A 23,514-nucleotide genomic window follows, 5' to 3' on the forward strand; every position below is an offset into this window, starting at 1 on the left:
CCACAGTAAGCACACAGCAATCAACAGGCTGCTCCAATTCAACTAAGGTACCTAAGAGGTTAAATGAATTTAGTTTTCAGTGTAAACACAAATACAGACTGAAATGTATTAACATCACACCAACAATGAAATTATGTTTAATCAGCGTCATACCACTACTACAACCTTTTAAAAATATATGATACCTTGCCACTGTGCATCAGTTCAGTGACATGTGAAATACACTTCTGGCATTTGCTGATTCTTGAAAATAATCTTAGAGGTTAAGAATTTCGATAAGTGGCCTACCAGCACCATTACATTTTGAAGGTAATCCACAGCTGGGATTGTGAACTTGTTCACCTGCCTTTGTTTACTAGCTTGCAACTCCCAGTAATTGCATTATTTACCATGGTTTCTATACAAGTAAAGAGAGATTGTTGTGGGGGAAAAAGGCAGCCAAGACTAGAACAATATCAGTGGTACTGTTCATCCTGATGCTAAGTAATTTTGAGATGTAATTGTTATTCTGATCTTGTATACTTTTGTATTGTTTTTTATTTATGCACAAAGTTATTTTAAAAATGCAGTGTGGTTATTATTCCACCACTTGCTGATAAAAGGGCTGTACTAGACCTTGCATTGGGAAATGAACATGGCCTGTTGTTTGGAGTTTCAACAGGAGAGCATTTGGGAAGTTTTCAGATAGATATGGGCTAGAGCAAATGGAAAGTGCTAAACTGGCAAAAGGCTAATTATAATGGTACTAGGGAGAATAGATCAGAATTGACTTGTATTGAGTAAATCCACATCTGATGTGTGGGAGTTATTCACAGGGCAGCTGGACAGAATTCTGTATGAGTTTCTGTGAGGAAGAAATAGAAGAATGTTTAGTTTTGAGATCCTTGGATGATGGGAGATGTTACAAATTTAGTCAAAAAGAAAGGAAGCATATGTAACTTCTAGAAAGCTGAGTCTGAACAATGAGGAATATGAAGAATACAGAATGAACTTAAAACAGGGAATCAGTAGGGTTTAAAGAGGTCACAAAATTTCCTTGGTAGATTGCATTCAGGAAAATACCAAGGCATTTTATATATTAAAAACAAAAGGGTAACTAGAAAGAGTATAGAACTACACAGGCACAGAGGAAAGAATTAAAGCCCGTGACTAGAAAAAGTGGGCAAGGTTATAAGTGAATATTTTGCAATGATATTCACTAGTGAGAAGTATATGGAGGATAGAGAAATCAGGGATATTTTTGCGCATGTTGATATCAAGGAGGAGCTGGTGCTGGGTTTCTTGAAGAACTTTAAGGTTCTGATAGGGTCTATCCCAGCATATTGAGAGAGGCAGGAAGAAAATTGCTGGGCCCTTGCTGAAGATCTTTGTATCTTCTTTATTTACAGGCACTGTCCCAGAGGATTGGAGAATAGCCAATGTTTTTTATTTGTCTAAAAAGGGAAATTGGGATACTTCGGCAAGTTCTAGGCTAGTGAACTTGCATCAGTGGTAGGGAAGTACTTGGAAAAGACTTGTTGGGATAGGATTTACTCACATCTCAAATACATGGACCTATTAGTGATAATCAGCACAGCTTTGTGCAGGGAGGTCTTGTGTAACAAACTTCATTAAGTATTTTGAGCTGGTAACGAAATGACTGATGAGAGTAGGGAAATGGATGTTGAATACATGGACTTTACTTGGCAAGATGATGCTAGTGAACCATGTTGATGTGTTGCAGGGAGCTTACAAAACTTCAAAATATAATTGTGAACTACCCTCACTACAATCAGTAGCCTGTAATTTCCCTTAAAATAACATAATTTTGAACCGTCTGAAGGAACTAGGAATTTCACAACCTTCTGAAGGACTCAGTGGACTTAACTCTCAAGCATGCAGGTACAGCACCTTGAAGTGGACAAAGGTACATTGCGATGGCCTGAAGAGAGGTAGGAGGGCAGGACTCCAAGCTAGACTGAAGCGTAGGAGAATGAAATTTCCTTTACCCAGCATCTTGTTAGCAAATTTACAGTTGCTGTAGAACCTGAGAGCAAGATTGCTGTATCGGAGGGAAATGAGAAATTGCTGCTTTCGGTGTTTCACGGGGACATGGTTCAGTCACCACTCGTCAGATACATCAGTGAGATCTGAGGGCTTCTCGATACACAGGATGGACTGGACTGCTGGTTCGGAGAAGGCAAAAGGTGGGAGACTTTTTTCATGATAAATTGTTTGTGGTGTTTGGATACAGTGGTCTTGTCACACTCTTGTTCCCCTGACCTGGAACATCTAACGATTAAGTGCTGACCACACTACTTACAAGAGAGTTCTCCTCCATGGTCCTGACTGCAGTTTACATACTGACAAAGGCCGATGTTGATTAGGTATTCGAGATATTAAATGCTGCCATTAGCAAACAAGAAACAGCCTCCATGATGCCTTTCAAGTCATTGTCGGGGACTTCAGTCAGGCTTGTTTGAAGAAACCTCTGCACAATTATCATCACCATATAACCTGAAGCACCATGGTTTGCAACACATTCGACCACTGCCTACCATTCCATGTGGAGATTGCATTTTGGGAAATCTGCTGTCCTTCTCCTAGCTGCATACAGCCAGTGACTAAAGAGCAAAGCTCCAGTGATAAGGACAACAAAAAGCTGGTTATGGGAGGCAGAGGAGCGGCTATGGGATTGCTTTGAGTCGTTGGACTAGGCCATGTTTGACTCATCAGAGGATCTGAATTAGTGCACCACGGTTGTCATAGACTTTATGATTTGAAAGGCATCAGGGTAGGACATGGAGAGAGTCAGCAACTTTAAATTCCTCGGTGTTATCATTTCAGAGGATCAGTCCTGGGTCCAGCATGCAAGTGCTATTAGAAAAAAGCACGACAGTGTCTCTACTTCCTCAGAAGTTTGCAAAGATTTGGCATGACGTGTAAAACTTCAATCAACTTCTACAGATATGTAGTGTAGAGTATATCGACTGGTTGCATCATGCCTGATCTCCATGGATACATCTCCACACCATACTTGAACGGAAAATCTTTCAAAAAATAATAGATGTAGCCCAGTCCATCACAGGCAACACCCTTCTCGCCGTGCTCTCTTCTCATTACTGCCATCAGGAAGAAGGTCCATGTGTCTCAGGAACCATACCACCAGGTTCAGGAACAGTTATTACCCCCTCAACATCAGGCTCTTGAACCAGAGGGGAAAACTTCACTCAACTTCACTTGCCTCATCACTGAACTGTTTCCACAACCTATGGACTCGCTTTCAAGCACTCTTCATCTCATGTTCTCGATATTTTTTGTTTATTTAGTTGTAATTATTATTATTTCTTTATTCTTTTTGTATTTGCACAGTTTGTTTTCTTCTGCATACTGGTTGTTTGTCTGTTCTGTTGGGTGCAGTCATTCATGGTTTCTATTGTGTTTTTTGGATTTACTCTGTAAGCCCTCAAGAAAATGACTCCCAGGTTGCATAAAGTGATATATATGTACTTCAATAATAAATTTACTTTGAACTTTAGTAAAACATTCAACATGGTCCCATATAGTAGGCAGATCCAGAAGGTTAACACACATTGGATCCATGATGTCTTAATAGAATGGATACAAAATTTGCTTAGTCTTAGAAGATGGAGGATAGTGATAGAGGGGTATTATTCTGAAAGGAGATCTATGACCAGTGGTATTAGAGCTGGGACCTCTGTTTGTGATGTATGTGAATGATCTGGACGAAAGTGTAGGTGGTCTTATTAGTAACTTTGCAGATTACAGAAAGTATGGTGGAGTTGTGGATAATGAGGAAGGTTGTGAAAGGATAGAGCAAGGTATAGAACAGTAGGAAGTACGGGCAGAAAAATGGCAGGTAAAGTTTAATCTGGACAAATGTGAAGTGTTTCACTTCGGAAGGTCAAGCTAAGAGTAAATGGCAGGACAGTTCGGAGCACTGATGGGGTGGAAGTTCATAGGTCTCTGAAAGTGGCAACATTAGCAGATAGGATGGTAATGAGGGTGTATTGCCTTAATCAGTTGGGACATGGAGTAGAAGTGTAGAGAAGACATTTTGCAGCTGTATAAACTGCAAATCCCCGCAGGATCTGGTGAACCTGTAATCTCTGTCTCAGTGGCCATTGTCAGAACATCTTTCATGAGGGTGAGTCCTTGCAAGGTGTCAAGCCTTGATGGTGTACCTGATAGGGCACTGAAAATCTGTGCCAACCAAACGGTGGGTGTGTTGAAGGACATCTTCAATCTGTCACTGCTGCAGACGGAAGTTCCCACCTGCTTCAGAAGGGAGGCAATCATACCAGTGCCCAAGAAGAGAAGGCTGAGCTGTCTCAATGACCGTCACCCAGTTGCACTCACATCTACTGTGATGAGGTGCTTTGTGAAGTTAGTAATGGCCAGAATCAACTCCCGCCTGAAAAAGGACCTGGACCTGGTGCAGTTTGCCTGTCACCACAATAAGTCTGCAGTGGATGTAATCTCATTGGTTCTGCACTTGGCCTTGGATCACCCAGACAATAGCAATACCCATGTCAGGCTGCTGTTTATTGAACAGCTCAGCGTTCAACACTATTATACCCTCAGTACTAATAAACAAGCTCCAAAACCTGAGCCTCTGTACTTCCCTCTGCAACTGGATCCTTGACTTCCCCATCGGGAAACCACAGTCAGTGCAGATCAGAAATAGCATCTACTCCTCACGGACAATCTACACTGGTGCACCTCAAGGATGTGTTTTGAGCCCACTGCTGTATTCTCTCTGTAGCCACAACTGTGTGGCTAGGCACAGCTGAAATGCCATCTATAAATTTGCCAATGACCGAACTATTGTTGGCAGAATTTCAGGTGGTGAGGAGAAGATGCACAGGAGTGAAATAAATCAGCTGGTTAAGTGGTGACACAACAACAACTTTGCACTCAATGTCAGTAAGATCAAAGAATTGATTGTGGACTTCAGGAAGGAAAGTCAAGGGAACACACACCAGCCCTCATCGAGGGATCAGTAGTGAAAAGGGTGAGGAGTTTCAAGTTCCTTGGTGTCAACATCTCTGGTGGTCTATCCTGGGCCTAACACATAGATGCAATTTCAATGAAGGCACACTGATGGCTATATTTCATGAGGAGTGTGAGGTGACTTGGAATGCCACCAAAAGACTCACAAATTTCTACAAATACACATATCGTGGAAAACACTCTACTTGGTTGCATCACCGTCTGCTACAGAGGGACCTCTGTACAGGATTGGACAAAGTCGCAGAAAGTTGTAAACTCTGCCAGCTCAATCCTCGGCCTCCTCTGCACTGAGGACATCTTCTAAAGGTAATGGTTCAAAAACGTGAGATCCATCACTAAGGACTCCTATCACCCAGGACATGCCTTCTTCACATTGCTACCATCAAGGAGAGGTACAGGGGCCTGAAGAGACATACTCAGTGTTTTAGGAACATATTTTTCCCCACCAACATTAAATTTCTGAATGGACAATGACACTATCTCGCTTTTTTTGACTTTCTTTTTGCACGGCTTAATTAATTTGAATTTTAAAAATATGTACTGTATATATTGTAATTTAGTTTTTAAAATATTATGTCTTGCAATGTACTGCTGCCACAAAACAGCACATTTCACGACATATGCCAGTGATATACCTGATTCAGATTCTTTGGTTAGGTAAAATTTGGAGTATTTTGTGCATTTCAGATCACTGCATTTATAGGGAGGATGCAGAGGGTGTGGAGAGATGCATAAGGGGTTCATCAGGATGTTGTCTTGAGAAAATATTATCTATAAAGAGAGTTTGGATAAACCTGGACTGTTTTTTTCTGAAGAGTTGGTGACTTTATGGAAGTATATAAAATTAAGTGGAGCATAGATAGGATAGGTAGTCAGTTTCTTTCATTCCCCCCAGGATGGGCACATTAAATACCAGAGGGCAAAGCTTTAAGGGAAGAATTGAAAGGATATTTATGAAGCAAGTTTTTTAAAAATAGAGTCATAAGTGTCTGGAAAGTGCTGTTAAGGAGATATAGTAGATATGATAGCAATATTTAAGAGGCATTTAGGCAGGCAAAGCAATAGGCAGAGCCTCAGTGGATATAGATGATGTGCAAGCAGGTAGGATTAATTTAAACTGGCATCATTGTCAGCATAGTTGTCACAGGCTGAAGTACTGTTTTCTGTTTGATTACTGATTATATATGCTGCCTCACTCTGTTATTTTTATCATCTAGTTATAATATAGTTTTCACTACAGCATGTTCCTTAAGCAACTTTTTGATAGTTTGCAATTTCATCTGCTTTTTTTTTAGATGGCATCTGCCGCAGATTCAAGATATGGACAGAAGGATGCATCAGATCAGAATTTTGATTATATGTTCAAACTTCTCATAATTGGAAACAGCAGTGTGGGCAAGACTTCTTTCCTTTTCAGATATGCAGATGACACATTCACATCAGCCTTCGTTAGTACCGTTGGTATTGACTTTAAAGTGAAGACCGTTTACAGAAATGATAAAAGGGTCAAGTTGCAGATTTGGGTAGGTGATGTTTTCGCCTTATCATTTTTTCCCTGAATCAATGAAACACAGAAAATGCTTCCCTCCTTGCATAGCTTAATAAGTTAACTCTGAGTGCTAGTGTGCAAAAGAAATATTGAAAATTATCATATTCAATATTGTGATTGTGACTCTTAATTGCTGTATCAACGAGGGTGGCCATTTTTGTGGCATTGAGGAGGCAACATTATGAGGTACCAATAGCTGAGCTCAGATAGGAGTTCAGCAGTGGACATTTTGGAAGGAAAGTGAAGACTTAAGAGGTTAAGGTTTGGAGAAAGCATATAGTGGAGAGTAGAGAAAATATGCAGTAGCAAGGGAAAGAGCTCTATTTCTGCTGATTCCTGTTCATCTTCTCACTGACATTTGATAGCCTTTTAAATGCTGCTAAGTTGTATTTAATTCTACTAACATGAATATTTTACTTCCTTTTTATGGAATATAATGAAATTAAAAGTTACGAATATTCTGGACATTACTGAATCAGCTTTTTTGGTTTAAACTTCCAAAGTCTGTTGGGAGGACAAGTCACTGTAGAATACCCAATACACTCAGTAAGGTGTTTAAACTTAGGCTATTTGGTATGGATTGATTGAACCGTTGAAGTAAAATTCTTTCTTGGGAAGTGAAGATATGCCTACAGGAGGAACATGAAAATGAATGTAAGATTTTATGAAGCATTCAGACCTAAAATTCACCACCTTAAAAAGTGGCAAACAAGGAAATTATTTTGGGGATCTGACGGAACCATGTTATTTATGTATTTGAGGAAAGCAATTTCATGAAAAGCATGATGGCAGAATATAGTATTAATGGTGAGACTCTTGGCAGTGTGGAGGATCAGAGGGATCTTGGGGTCCGAGTCCATAGGACACTCAAAGCTGCTACGCAGGTTGACTCTGTGGTTAAGAAGGCATACGGTGCGTTGGCCTTCATCAGTCATGGGATAGAGTTTAAGAACTGAGAGGTAATATTGCAGCTATATAGGATCCTGGTCAGAGCCTACTTGGAGTACTGTGCTCAGTTCTGGTCACCTCACTACAGGAAGAATGTGGAAACCATAGCAATGGTGCAGAGGAGATTTACAAGGATGTTGCCTGGATTGGGGAGCATGCCTTATGAGAATAGTTTGAGTGAACTCGGCCTTTTCTCCTTGGAGTGACGGAGGATGAGGGGTGACCTGATAGAGGTGTATAAGATGATGAGAGGCATTGATCGTGTAGATAGTCAGAAACTTTTCCCCAGGGCTGAAATGGCTAGCATGAGAGGGCATAGTTTTAAGGTGCTTAGAAGTAGGTACAGAGGAGATATCAGGGGTAAGTTTTTTACGCAGAGAATGGTGAGTGTGTGGAATGGGCTGCCGGCGGTGGTGGTGGAGGCGGAAACGATGGGGTCTTTTAAGAGACTCCTGGATGGCTACATGGAGCTTAGAAAAATAGAGGGCTATGGGTAAAGCCTAGGTAGTTCTAAGGTAAGGATATGTTTGGCGCAGTTTTGTGGGCTGAAGGGCCTGTATTGTGCTGTCGGCTTTCTATGTTTCTATGAATGAGTTGAGGTCAAACAAAGCCTGGTGTAAATTATAAATATATAAGTTAAACAAGTAGTGCCAATAGAGATAAAAAATAGTGAGGTAGTGTTCATGGGTTGGTTCATTGTTCAGAAATCTGATGTCGGAGGGGCAGAAGCTGTTCCTAAATTGTTGAGTGTGTGTCTTCGGGCTCCTGTATCTTCTCCTTAATGGTAGCAATGAGAAGGGAGCATGTCCCAGGTGATAGTGATCCTGAATGATGGATGCTGCCTATTTGAAGCTTCACCTTTTGTAGATATTCTCAATGCTGGGAAGAAGGCAGGACTTGGGTGAAGACAAAGGGAGATATTAGAGCAGAAAAAAGTAGGTTTTAAGGAATATCCTGAGGGGAAAAGAAATAAGGAATTATAGGTTTTTGGGCAGTCTTCTGAAGCTTCTGTTCATCATGTAGGTCTTACACAATGAATGGTAGGGCACTGAGGTGTGGTAGAACAGCGGTCCCAACCACCGGGCCGTGGACGGGTACCAGGCCGCGAGGAAACGATATGATTTGGCGATATGAGTCAGCTGCACCTTTCCTCATTCCCTGTCACGGCCACTGTTGATCCATTATGCATGCGAGGTCATTACCCGTGCGTCATCCATGTCAGCGCGGGAAGGAGATCAACTCCTCGAGCTTGCAAATGACGACGGGCTGAAAAGTATGTTTGACATAACATTTCTGCCGGCATTCTGGATCAAAGTCAAGGCTGAATATCCTGAGATAGCCACGAAAGCACTGAAAACGTTGCTTCCGTTTCCAACATTTTTCTGCGAAGCGGAGTTTTCTGTAATGAATGCAACAAAAACTAAATTGCGGAATAGACTGGACATAAGGAACCCCCTTCGAGTATCGCTGTCTCCCATCACCCCTCGATGGGACCGTCTTGTTGCAGCGAAACAAGCCCAGGGCTCCCACTGATTCAGCGATATTGGTGTGTTGCAATGATTTTATATGTTCACATGGGGAAAATATATGCTGTGTGTTTAATATCCAAACGTTACTTTAAATGTTATGATGCTATTGACTTACTTATATAACCATATAACAATTGCAGCACAGAAACAGGCCATCTCGGCCCCTCTAGTCCGTGCCGAACACTACTCTCACTTAGTCCCACCGACCTGCACTCAGCCCACAACCCTCCATTCCTTTCCTGTCCATATATCTATCCAATTTTTCTTTAAATGATAATGTCGAACCTGCTTCTGCCACTTCTACTGGAAGTTCATTCAACACTTACTTCAAGCTCCCCTGTCCTCCCCTGATAATTATCACTATATTCACGCAAGGAAAATGTGCGCTGTGTGTTTAATATTAAGTTCGTTAGATAAACCCTTTTAGAAACGAAATTGAGTGTATTAGCCACTTATTACCTATTTTCCGGTCGTGATTAACAACTCCCAACCCCGAACAGAATTGCCAAAAATAATTTGCAGAAAAAAAATTGGCAGGTACACGCATGGGCAGGTCACGCATGTGCACTGGTGCCCGTGTAAGGCTTCATGGTCATTGTAGTCTTCCTCTGGGTAAACACAACGTACTTGACTGCTACTCTTGTCCGTTGGCAACCCTACACCCCCCCGCCCGCCCCCACCCCCACCCCTGGTCGGCCGGTCTGCAAGAATATTGCCAATATTAAACTGGTCCGCAGTGCAAAAAAGGTTGGGGACCCCTGTGGTAGAAGAAATAGATCTGGAAATACAGGTCCATAATTCATTGAAAGTGGTGTCACAGGTAGAGAGGATCATAAAGAAAGCTTTTGGCACATTGGCCTTCATAAATCAAAGTATTGAACACAGGACATGGAATGTTAAATTGAAGTTGTATAAGACATTGGCGAGGCGTAATTTGGAGTATTGTGTGCAGTTACACCTACCTACAGGAAAGATGTAAATAAAGTTGAAAAAGTATAGAGAAAATTTACAAGGATGTTGCTGGGTCTGGAGGACCTGAGTTATATGGAAAGATTGAATATGTTAGGACTTTATTCCCTGGAACATAGAAGATTAACGGAAAATTTGATAGAGGTACACAAGATTATGAGGGGTACAGAGAGGGTAAATGCAAGCAGGCTTTTTCCACTGAAGTTGGGTGGGACTACAACTAGAAGTCATGGGTTAAGGGTGAAAGATTTAAGGGGAACCTGAGGGGAAACTTCTTTACTCAGAGGGTTGCGAGAGTGTGGACTGAGCTGCTGGTGCAAGTGGTACATGCGAGCTCGATTTCAACGTTTTAAGAGAAGTTTGAATACGTATAAGGATGGTAGGGATATGGAGGACTATGGTCCCAGTGCATATTGGAAGTAGGCAGTTTAAATGGCTCAGCAGAGACAAGGTGGGCTGAAGTCCCTGTTTGTTGTGCTATACTTTTCTAACTAGATTTAAAATTAAATGTCCATTCAAGGAGTGCAGAAATCTCTGAGGTTAGTTGCACAGACCTGCTGATTTCCTCCAGCATTTTATGTAGGTTGTGGGGATTATACAGATAGGGAGCAGTGAAAATCTGAGACATTTGAAAACAAGCATGAGAATTTTCAAATTATGCTGAGACCATGGGCACAGGAGTATTAGGTGAATGGGACAGTACCAATTAGGGCAACACAGCAAGGTTTCAGATGAATGTAAGTTTATGGAGGGTGTAATCAGGTGCAATGGTTGCAGGGGCACTTAGTTTTAAACCGCCTGATTTTCCTTCTATTTAAACATAGTTAGCAGGATTGCTTTCCATGAGTAGAAAATGACTTGCAACAGGTTATTATTTGAGCTGTATTTACCTACAGGTACATTACTACACCAACTGTAATCCAGGAAATAACCATGACTCACTCATTCTGTGGTAGAACATTGTGTCCAAAGCTGCTGAGTCAATTGAGGGGAGGTCCTATCAGGACTATCTCATCCTGAATGGCTTAAGCAAAATTTTCAGTTTGTCAGTTGCTGCCTTCATTCTCTTTCAGAAAAATGTTCTGTGCAGCCAAAAGCTTGTACACAAGGCAGTGTCCCAGAGAGCACCGTGCAAAGCTTTTTATATCGGTCCTGGCATGGTTGTTGTCTGAATAAACAATTGAGAGAAAATTGTTTGTATTCTTTTACAAACTGTTAGAAACATAGAAACATAGAAAACCTATGGCACTATACAGGCCCTTCGGCCCACAAAGCTGTCCTTACCTGAGAAATTACCTGGGGTTACCCATAGCCCTCTATTTTCCTAAGCTCCATGTACCTGTCCAGGAGTCTCTTAAAAGACCCTATCATATCTGCCTCCACCACTGTCGCCAGCAGCCCATTCCACACACTCACCACTCTCTGCGTAAAAAAAAACTTACCCCTGATATCTCCTCTATACCTACTTCCAAGCTCCTTAAAACTGTGCCCTCTCATGCTCAACCTATTCTCATAAGGCATGCTCCCCAATCCACATCCTTGTAAATCTCCTCTGCACCCTTTCTATGGCTTCCACATCCTTTCTGTAGTGAGGCGACCAGAACTGGGCACAGTACTCCAAGTTGGGTCTGACTGGGGTCCTATATAGCTGCAACATTACCTCTTGGCTCCTAAACTCAATCCTACAATTGATGGAGGCCAATGAACTGTGTGCTTTCTTAACCACAGAGTCAACCTGCACAGCAGCCTTGAGTATCCTATGGACTCGGACCCCAAGATCCCTCTGATCCTCCACACTGCTAAGAGTCTTACCATTAATACTATATTCTGTCATCATATTTGACCTACCAAAATGAACTACCTCACATTTATCTGGGTTGAACTCCATCTGCCACTTCTCAGCCCATTTTTGCAATCTATCAATGTCCCGCTGTAACCTCTGACAGCCCTCCACACTATCCACAACACCCCAACCTTCATGTCATCAGCAAATTTACTAACCCCTCCCTCCACTTCTTCATCCAGGTCATTTATAAAAATCATGAAGAGTAGGGGTCCCAGAACAGATCCCTGAGGCACACCACTGGTGACCGACCTCCTTGCAGAATATGACCTGTCCACAACCACTCTTTGCCTTCTGTGGGCAAGCCAGTTCTGGATCCACAAAGCAATGTCCCCTTATATCCCATGCCTCCTCACTTTCTCAATAAGCCTGGCATGGGGTACCTTATCAAATGCCTTGCTGATATTCATATACACTACATCTACTGCTCTACTGTCACGTCCTCAAAATATTCAATCAAGCTCGTAAGGCACGACCTGCCTTTGACAAAGCCATGCTGACTATTCCTAATCATATTATGCCTCTCCAAATGTTCATAAATCCTGCCTTTCAGGATCTTTTCCATCAACTTACCAACCACTGAGATAAGACTCACTGGTCTATAATTTCCTGGGCTATCTCTACTCACGTTCTTGAATAATGGAACAACATGCACACCCCTCCAATCCTCCGGAACTTCTCCCGTCCTCATTGATGATGCAAAGATCATTGCCAGAGGCTCAGCAATCAACTCCATCACCTCCCACAGTAGCCTGGGGTACATCTCTTCTGGTCCCAGTGACTTATCCAACTTAAACGCAAACAACAGGAATTCTGCAGATGCTGGAAGTTCAAGCAACACATATCAAAGTTGCTGGTGAACACAGCAGGCCTGCTGCATTCACCAGCAACTTTGATGTGTGTGACTTATCCAACTTGATGCTTTCCAAAAGATGCAGCACATCCTCTTTCTTAATGTCTATATGCTCAAGCTTTTCAGTCCACTGTAAGTCATCCCTCCAACTGCCAAGATCCTTTTCCGTAGGGAATACTAAAGCAAAGTACTCATTAAGTACCTCTGCTGTCTCCTCTGGTTCCATACACAGTTTTCCACTGTCACACTTGATTGGTCCTATTCTCTCACATCTTATCCTCTTGCTCTTAACATACTTGTAGAATGCCTTGGGGTTTTCCTTAATCCTGTCTGCCAAGGCCTTCTCATGGCCCCTTCTGGCTCTCATAATTTCTTTCTTGAGTTCCTTCCTGCTAGCCTTATAATCTTCTAGCTCTCTATTATTACCTAGCTTTTTGAACCTTTCATAAGCTCTTCTTTTGTCTTGATTAGATTTTCAACAGCCTTTATACACCACTGTTCCTGTAACCTACTATCCTTTCCCTGTCTCATTGGAACATACCTATGCAGAACCCCACGCAAATATCCCCTGAACATTTGCCACTTTTCTTCTGTACATTTCCCTGAGAACATCTGTTTCCAATTTATGCTTCCGAATTCCTGCCTGATAGCCTCATATTTCCCCTTACTCCAATTAAACGCTTTCCTAACTTGTCTGTTCCTATCCCTCTCCAATGGTATGGTAAAGGAGATAGAATTGTGATCACTATCTCCAAAATGCTCTCCCACTGAGAGATCTGACACCTGACCAGGTTCATTTCCCAATACCAAATCAAGTACAGCCTCTTCTCTTGTTGGCTTATCTACGTATTGTGTCAAGGTACCTTCCTGAACACACCTAACAAACTCCACCCCATCTAAACCCCTCGCTCTAGGGACATGCCAATCGGTATTTGGGAAATTAAAATCTCCCATCATGACAACCCTGTTATTATTACACCTTTCCAGAATCTGTCTCCCTATCTGCTCCTCGATGTCCTTGTTACTATTGGGTGATCTATAAAAAATACCCAGTAGAGTAGACCCCTTCCTGTTCCTAACTTCCACCCACAGAGACTCCATGGACCATCCCTCCATGTCATCCTCCTTTTCTACGGCCATGACACTATCTCTGATCATCAGTGCCATGCCCCCACCTCTTTTGCTTCCCTCTCTGTCCTTTCTGAAGCATCTACATGTTAAATGTAGATTTTGAGATTATAAAACGTGGAGCAGAATTAGGCTAGTTGGTCCATCAAGCGTGCTCCACCATTCCATCAAGGCTGATTAATATCCCTCTCAACCCCACTCTCTGCTTTCTCCGACTTGGCTAATTTTGCAGATTAAGTATACAGTGATAAATATAATTAACATTAATAAAGCAAAGACAAAGGGTGATATTAGATCATGCAGAGTATGCACTTTATTTTGCATTCTTTATTACTTTTTCCTGCTAGGTGATGATTTTAACCTTTAAGCTGTATATAATTTATCATTCAACATTAACTCGATTGCAGAACTCCTTTTTAATTCCTTAATTTGTTATGCTCCCTCACTTTCTAAATCAGATCTTTTATTCTTGTGTGAAGAAGAATGCTTTCCTGCTTTTCTTTTTGTGCAATGACCTGTTAACTATAGTTCTGTGACTAGTGTGGTCTAAACCAGGAATACTTTTCAAATCATTCTATATTAAACAAAGATTTATCTGAAATAATGCAAGCCTGGATTATAATTACATCTTCTAAAAAAAAAATCTCAAACACCATTCCATTCTTGCAAAGAAAAGGGAAAAGACTAAAGTCAATATTAAAAAAAAATTATCTGTATGGCATGAGCCATCTGATTAACCATTTTCTTTGAATGCAATTAATGAGCATAATTACCCTAGCCCAATTACTAATGTCAGTGAGTTTAATCCTTAGAGCTATTTAGGTGGGATTGAATTTAATCAGTTAGCAAAATCCTTTCTCATCTCTGATTTTAATTGTAGGTGGCACTTGGCCTCAATTAAGTTCACATTGCTCTGATGAATCTGTTGCATCAGGCCTCTCAAACCTTCAGCAATTAAAGCAACAATTCCACTTGGATCTATCCACTTTCCATTGGGAAAGATAACAACCATTCTGTAACGATTAATATATAGTCTGCAGCGACAACAAACAGGGACTGATGACTTGTCACCTTTTCCACTCCACATACAGGTTGTCCTACCATGTCACCCATGGGGAAAAGCTGTTCAAGTTGCTCACTCCAGTTGGTTGCCTATCTGAGAGTGAGAAGTTAGGTCCATCCCTGTTCCCAGCAGGAGTGCTGGGTGCATAAATTGTCAATCAAATGGACAACAGAAGGGGCAGATCTTCAAACAATACTTCCCCCAATCATCCTTCGCCCTACTCTTTCTATCTTTTTTGTACATGGTTTGAAGATGAATGTGACTAACCACCTGCTCTTAAACCATGCAATCTTCTACTTGGTCACTTGGTACCAACACAACATTGTAACCTGAAATAGCACAGTGCAATGGCTCCCTTTGAGATACCAAAATACTTTTGACAGCCAGTGAAGCCTGTCCTTGGACTGAATGACTATCAAAGTTGCAGCTAAAATTGAATATTTTTGAATGCTTTTGATATCCATAAATCTTTAGGAACCATTAAAAAATAAGAAAATAAAATTATTTACAGAAATTTTAAAAATTGAAAAAATGTAACCGAAAATGTTCCCAGACATACTTAAAATTATTAAATGAATTGAAGTTACTGACTTAAATAAATTAGTAGCTCTCCAAATTGTTCTCCCAGTGCTTGTTAATTCCCATTGATCTTAAAATGGCCTCAGTAACCTTGCCAGGTCTACAGACTAACCTGGCAGAGGATTAGCTGACTGCTTTACAGGCCTGAGAGCTGAGAAATCTAAAGATGTCTGTGCTGTCCCACTGAACCTCTGTTGGAGCTTATTGGCAAAGTGCAGTCGATTTGCTGGCGTTTAAGTGGAAAATCTTTGGCAGCATCACGTTTATTATCACTGACGTCTGCCATGAAATTTGTTGTTTGTGGCAGCAGTACAGTGCAAGACATATAAATGACAGTAAGTTACAAAAACAAATAGAGTAGAAGAGGAATGGTGAGGTAGTGTTCATGGACCATTCAGAAATCTGATGGTGGAGGCGAAGAAGCTGTTCCTGAAATGTTGAGATGGGTCTTCAGGCTCTGGTACCTCCTCCTTGATGGTAGTAATGAGAAGTGGGCATGTGCTGGATGGTGAGGGTTCTTAATAATGGATGTTGCCTTCTTGAAGCACCGCCTTTTGAAGATGTCCTCAGTGGTGGGGAGGCCTATGCCAGCAATGCAGGGGGCGGAGTCTGGATCCCTTTGCAGGCTCTTTCAATTCTGCACACTGGAGCCTCCATAACAGGTGGTGTTGAAACCACTCAGAATGCTCTCCACTGTACATCTGTAGAAATATTTTAGAGTCTTTGGTAACATACCAAATTTCCCCAAAATCCTAATGAAGTACGGGCACTGGCATACCTTCTTCATGACTGTATCGGTGTACTGGAGCCAGGATAGATCCCCCAAGCTTGTAGCTGCTCATCCTTTCCACTGCTGATTGGAGTATGTTCTCCTGACTTCCTCTTCCTGGAGTCCGCAATCAATCAGATCTCCATAAACTGTATAATGCACTTGTGAGCCTACACCTACACCTTAAGTACTGTGTACGATTTTGGCCATATTTTGTGAGGAGTGTGAAGGCACTGGAGAGAGTTCAGTGATGGGCAACTAGACTCATTCCAGGTTGCAGGTATGAGCCATGAAGAAAGGTTAAAAGAATTAAATCTTTTTAGCCTAAGTAGATGTAGAATGAGAGGAGACATGATAGAAATGCTCAAAATCATTAAGGGTATCAGTAAAATGGATGCCAGCAGCTACTTCAAAATTAACCCATCAATGAGGACATGGGGCCATAGGTGCAGACTGGTTAAAAGGAGTTTTCAGTCTCCTTTTTCTTTACAAAGCATTTCTTTACAAAGTGAGTTGTGAACACATGGAACAAACTACCTAGTTGTGTAGTTGAGAGTAGCACCTGAGAGACTTTCAAATCTAAACCCGTTAGTTATTTCAACATATGATATGAATAGGAATTCGGCAAGCTTTGTTGGGCCGAACGGCCTGGTCTTGTCAAAAACTTCCAAGTGTTCTAGTTAATTGGCCCTGCTAAAGTTCAAAGTACGTTTATGTTAGCATATACTACCCTGAGATTTATTTTCTTGTAGGCATTCAGAGTAGAACAAAGAAATACAGCAGAATCAATGAAAAACTACACACAAACATGGACAAACAATCTACGTGCAGAAGAAGACACACAGTGCAAACACAAAATAAATAAATAAACTGAGAACACGATTTGTAGAGTCCTTGAAAGTGAATCCCTTGGTTGTGGAATTGGCTCAGTGCTGAGGTGGGTGAAGTTAATCATGCGGGGTTAGGAGCCTGGTGATTGAAGGATAATAGCTGTTCTGAATGTGGAGGTGTGGGATCTAATGCTCCTGTACCTCCTTCTTGTTTGCAGTATTAAAAAGGAAGCACGGTCTGGATGGTGCGCATCTTTGATAATAGATATTACTTTCTTGTGGCAACACTCCTTGTACATGTGCTCAATGGTGGTGAGGGTTTTTCCTGTATTGGGCTAGGCCATATCCACTACTTTTTGTAGGCTTTTCCATATCAGGCCATGATCAGGATAATCTCTACTGTGCATTGTCAGAAGTTTGTCAAGGTTTTAGAATGACATGCTGAATCTGCTCAAACCTCTAAGAAAGTAGAGGTGCTTCTTTGAAATGGTACTTATGTGCTGCTTCCAAGGCAGATCCTCTGAAATGGTAACATCAGGGAATTTAAAGTTGCTGACCCTCTCCAACTCTGGTCTCCTAATGAGCACTGGCTCATGGACCTCCAGTTTCTACCGGAGGTCCATGAGCCAATAATCAGCTCTTTGATCTTGCTGACGTTGAGTGAGAGGTTACTGTTGTGGCACCATTCAATGAGATTCTTAGTATCCCTCCTAGATATGATCCAGAACCCTACAAGAAGTTCGGGTATGACCTACAGATGCCAGTATAAGCATGTGGGAGTGTTTGAAGTTAGAGCTGCAACCGGATGCACATCAGCTGTTGCAGGCTTTGCATGCCATTACTTCCTATAAAACCTAAAACATAAATGGCTCTGATGCTTCTCTCCCATTTGAGTTCAAATCCTTTCATGCATATTTTGAAAGGGAGCAGAATATTACCCTTGTACAAATTCACACAGCATCTAGCAACCTGCAGTCTTTGTCTTGAAGATCGATATTAGATCATCCTTTGAGAGGGTGAGCCCTCACAAGCCATCAGGCCTGACGGCGTACCTGCAGGATGCTGAAAATCTGTTCTGACCAGCTGGTGGGAGTAATCAGTATGACACCTGTTGCAGCTGGGTGCTTGCACCTGCTTCAAACGGGCAGCAATCAGACTGATGCCTAAGCAGAGCATGGTGACCTGCTTCAATAACTATCCATCAGATCTACAGTGAAGAAGTGCTCTGAGAGGTTTGACATGTCTAGAATTAATTCCTGCCTGAAGAAGAACCTGGAACCACAGATGCAAAACAAAGAAATATTACAAGATACTGGAGTGATAATAAATCTGATTCTGTTAACTATCCATGGTAAAGCTATTTTGCTGATATAACTAGTACAAGTAATTCAAAGTCTTTGAAGCATTTTTGAGTAACGTACAGAGATATAAAGGAAAATATCCACAGAAGCAAGCCTAGAGCTTTCATCATATGTCGTTTGGATTTTAAATGATATGTGAGTGATAGAAAATAATCATGTTCAGAGCCATCCTGATGAAGGGTCTCGGCCCAAAACATCGGCTGTTTACTCTTTTCCAGCTGCCCAGCCTGCTGAGTTCCTCCAGCATTTTGTATATAGTATATTGATAAAGATGAAAGATTAGCTTTATTTGCCACGGGTACATCGAAACATACAGTGAAATGTGCCATTTGTGTGTGCAAACAGCCAACGTAGATCACGGTTTGTGCTCGGGGCCGCCCTCAGGTGTCGACATGCTTCTGCTGCCAACGTAGCATTTCTACAACTCACTAACTCCAACTGTACATCTCTAGAATGTGGGAGGAAAGCAAAGTATCTGGAGGAAACCCATACGGTCATGAGGAGAATGTATAAATTCCTTACAGACAGCAGTGGGAATTGAACCTCAATCAGTGGTTGGTCACGCTGTGAAGCCCGAACTGCTATGCTACTGCGCTGCCATTTGAACTTGCTTTCGTAGTTCAGGTCATAGAATATGACAGTTTAAATGTTGTGTTGCGACTTTGCAAAACACTGGTTTGCTTACATAGATTATTGTGTGTGCCAAGCTATGAGAAGGATGGAATTGCACTGGAAAGGGTGCAGAAGACATTCTCCAGATGTTGCCTAATCTGGAGGAGAAATTTGATAACTTGTTTCCCCTGGAGCAAGAGGGGCTGAGGAGTCACCTGATAGTAAGTAAGATTTTGAGAGGCAAAATGAGCATAAATAGTATGGTAAGGATATCAAAAACTAGAGGGTGGAGGGGGTATGGTTTTAAGGTTTAAAGGGGATCTTAGTGTTTGATAACTGGAATACATGTCAGAGAAGATGGTAGAATTGGGTACAGTTACAATTTTAAGAAGCACTTCAGTAGGCATTCCATTAGTTGTTGCCATGAAGGGTATAATTTTAATGTGGGCAAATTGATTAATGTAGATGGAGGAAAAGTTGGCAAAGGCTCAGTGGGTCCAAAGACCTCATTTTTGTGTTGTACAAATCTATGATTCACACTGAGAATTATTCAACATAAGTCAGTTTGGCACATGTTATCAAATAGATATATAAAGGCCTTTAGCATGCTATTGGCATGAAACGATGATTTTATTTCTGTGATTACTGATTCAGCTTGATCTGCTAAGTATTTCCAGAATTTTCAGCTTTTGTTTTAGATTTCAGGTATTTGCAACAATTTGGTTTTGAATTTTACTGTTATCACAGGATAACCCTGCAGGCAACGATTACATGAGAACAGGATTTTTAAAATCGTGGTAAAAATAAAAAAGCCAATTAAATCAAATTTAAAATGTGTTTAAATGTAAAGAATTAAAGAGAGCAGACATTGCACTGTTTTTCTTAAGGAGGGAGGCAAAAAGATTTCGGGTGAAATGGGCAGGAGGGTGATGTGGGAGAAGTGTAAAGAGAGGACACGTTACAGTCTATATTTTGTTATGGAAGATCAAAGCGTGAAGAATATTTGCACTTTGTTTAATTTGCAAATGCATTTGCAGGGTTTTTTCCAGGATGCATGTAAATGTGCTTGATTAGCATATATTTTTCACAAAACTGCTCTGAATTGAGTTATCCAGTGTTATCCATATTTCCTAAATCAGCACTGATTTGAATTTCTACTTTTAGTCACTTCATTGAAGTTGTAGTGCCTTTGTCAGTTTGATACTAAAGTCTCAAATGCTTTGTTGGATAAATCTTTGGTTCCTGAACTATTTAAATGCTATTAACTTGTACATTGCAACAATGAAGCAAAACCTATTGCAATAATATTATGCTAATATTATGCAGTGATATTTGGTCCATACACTGCTAAAATAATACTGAATTTAATGGCCTTCATCATAGTTTGTGCATTGTTTAGAAACATGGCAATGAAAGGATGCGTTGTCATACTCATAGTCATAGTCTTATTTTATTGATTCCGGGGGAAATTGGTTTTCGTTACAGTTGCACCATAAATAATAAATAGTAATAAAACCATAATTAGTTAAATAGTAATTTGTAAATTATGCCAGGAAATAAGTCCAGGACCAGCCTATTGGCTCAGGGTGTCTGACCCTCCAAGAGAGGAGTTGTAAAGTTTGATGGCCACAGGCAGGAATGACTTCCTATGACGCTCTGTGTTGCATCTCGGTGGAATGAGTCTCTGGCTGAATGTACTTCTGTGCCCAACTAGTACATTATGTAGTGGATGGGAGACATTGACCAAGATGGCATGCAACTTGGACAGCATCCTCTTTTCAGACACCACCGTGAGAGAGTCCGGTTCCATCCCCACAACATCACTGGCCTTACGAATGAGTTTGTTGATTCTGTTGGTGTCTGCTACCCTCAGCCTGCTGCCCCAGCACACAACAGCAAACATGATAGCACTGGCCACCACAGACTCGTAGAACATCCTCAGCATCGTCTGGCAGATGTTAAAGGACCTCAGTCTCCTCAGGAAATGGAGACGGCTCTGATCCTTCTTGTAGACAGCCTCAGTGTTCTTTGACCAGTCCAGTTTATTGTCAATTTGTATCCCCAGGTATTTGTAATCCTCCACCATGTCTACACTGACCCCCTGGATGGAAACAGGGGTCACCGGTACCTTAGCTCTCCTCAGGTCTACCACCAGCTCCTCAGTCTTTTTCACATCAAGCTGCAGATAATTCTGCTCACACCATGTGACAAAGTTTCCTACCGTAGCCCTGTAAATTGTCAAAAGTCACTAGAAGTTCAAGGAGGTGGTCAAAGTTCAAGATGAGCTCTTCTTTCAAAGATGCTGACAAATTGCTTCACTCAGGGTTAGTATCTTCGAGACTCTCAACCTTGGAGTTGTGAATATATTTAATTCTGAAGTAAATAGATTCTTGGCTGCTGAAGGAATTAAGGAATCTAGAGCTCTAATTGAATTCCAGCCATTATCATTTTTAATGCAAGAACAAATTTGAGCAGTCTTCTAGCTTATTCATATTCCTGTTTTTAGTAACATAAGAAAAAATATTGGGCAGTAGTAATGGTCAAAATTCTATTGGTATTTTGATCCACATGATATAGATTTGTTTATGTAATTGGTACATTTTCATATTGCATTCAACCATTCAATGTATCTGGTAAAAAATTAATCTGATATTCTTGGTCAGGTACAAAGAAAATATTTGTTTTGGTAGATTAATGCAGAATTCTCAGAGACAATACCTCAAACCTGCTCAGTTTCCTTATATGCAAGTTAATCAATTATATTTAAACAAATATTATAATATGCATAAATTTAGGGATTTCTATCAAATTAAGTGTTAATTAGGTAGATATATCAGCAAAGAAATTGTGTTTTTATACACTGGAAAATGGTTTAAAACAATATATGTTATTTAAAAAGAAGCCATAGTTTGCCCTTTGAAGCAGCACATGAGACCTCCTGATTTATGAATCAATAGAACTAGGAAAGGTTAATCTTTGGTTCCTGAACTATTTAAATGCTATCAATTTGTACATTGCAACAATGAAGCAAAACCTATTGCAATGATACTATGCTTGCATTTTATGGAGCTTAGTCACCCTGAAAATAATCCTTGCGGTCAATGTTCCCTCTAATTTTTTTTACAGCTGTGCAGACCAGCTATTGCTGTGAGCAGGAAATAATTTACAGGGCTTGAAAACTGCGCGGCACTTTAATAGAACATTATATAAAAGAAAATTCCATTTGTGCAGCAGCAAAGACTGTGTGCGCAAGAGCATTTCAGTTACTGCGTGGCTGCACACCTGTGCAGCTTAGATGGAACAGTGCTGGCAGTATATAAGTAAATTAAAAATTTCTGAAAGCACATGTGCCTCTTATTGAAAGCTTGTATAGAAAGTAATCATTCAGGATAGTTGAATATAGGATACTCTCATTTGCAATATTTAGACAATAATTAATGCAGACTCAAACTGAGTGTTGTTTGTCAGAGTAGTTTGTTGTCCAGACTAAGTCGTGTTGTGTTTAGCCTGACACGATTACAGTGCCAGCAACGTGGGTTCAATTCCACCACCATCCGTTAGGAGTTCGTACATTCTCCCTGTTACTGTGTGAGTTTGTACATTCTCCCCGTTACTGTGCGAGTTCGTACATTCTCCCCATTACTGTGCGAGTTTGTTCCACATACTCTCTTTTCTGCCAACATTCAAAAGACCTGTGGATTATTCGATTAATTGGTCACACGGGTGTAATAGGGCAGTGTGGGCTCGTTGGGCCAGAGAGGCTTTTTATTGTGCTGTATCTCTAAATAAATAAAGCTTTGAACTAAAATGATTTATATCAGCTTATTTTACTGACTCAAGTTCTGTTAAAGTGCTACAGTATATTTAACAACCACTATACAAACTAGTAATTCCTCAGTGATTACAACAATTTAAGCATCAAGATGTGGTATTGTGCCCAAAGGAACGTATATCTTGGCATTTTACTGGTATTATGTAAATATGAATGTTCTTGATAGCTTATTGAAGATGCTTGCATGATTCGGTGTTCTCAAGGTATGGCATTCTTGGGGAATTTAATGAAGGAAATGAAGGCATTTCTGGAAAAGTAAATGCATTGTAAGTTAGGAGGCCTGAAAAATGGAGTTGACACTTGTTGCATGAAATTCATTGCTACTTTTTTCAGATTACTTCTTCTAAGTGTCTTCTGCATGTTCATTGGGTTCCCATGCACTGCATCAAATATATGAATGTAAACACCGGGGGTAAATATTGCAGTACAGTTCAGCTACAGGGACATCTTAGTTGAGCCAAACTTGTATCTGTGCATAAGCTACATGTACATCTTCAAGAAGGAATTATTCAGTAGCAATCAGGCAATGATTCTAGTTTTATTTCTCCAATCCTACTGAAAGGTCTCGGCCCAAAATGTTGACCGTACTTTTTTCCATAGAGTTCCTCCAGCATTTTGTGCTTGGATTTCCAGCAT

The 23,514-nt window shown here is 40.9% G+C and overlaps 1 protein-coding gene across 1 annotated transcript in view; it reads left to right on the forward strand.

Moving 5' to 3' along the window:
- Window positions 1-23,514, forward strand: part of LOC140205895 (ras-related protein Rab-3C-like) — a 131,617-nt gene that overhangs the window by 8,272 nt on the left and 99,831 nt on the right. The window contains exon 2 of the mRNA XM_072273751.1: window positions 6,309-6,536. Within this exon, the coding sequence (XP_072129852.1) occupies window positions 6,309-6,536 (228 nt within the window). The remainder of the gene's footprint in view (window positions 1-6,308; window positions 6,537-23,514) is intronic.

This window comes from Mobula birostris, chromosome 12 (genome assembly GCF_030028105.1).
Source record: "Mobula birostris isolate sMobBir1 chromosome 12, sMobBir1.hap1, whole genome shotgun sequence".
In the NCBI taxonomy this organism is placed as follows: domain Eukaryota; kingdom Metazoa; phylum Chordata; class Chondrichthyes; order Myliobatiformes; family Myliobatidae; genus Mobula; species Mobula birostris.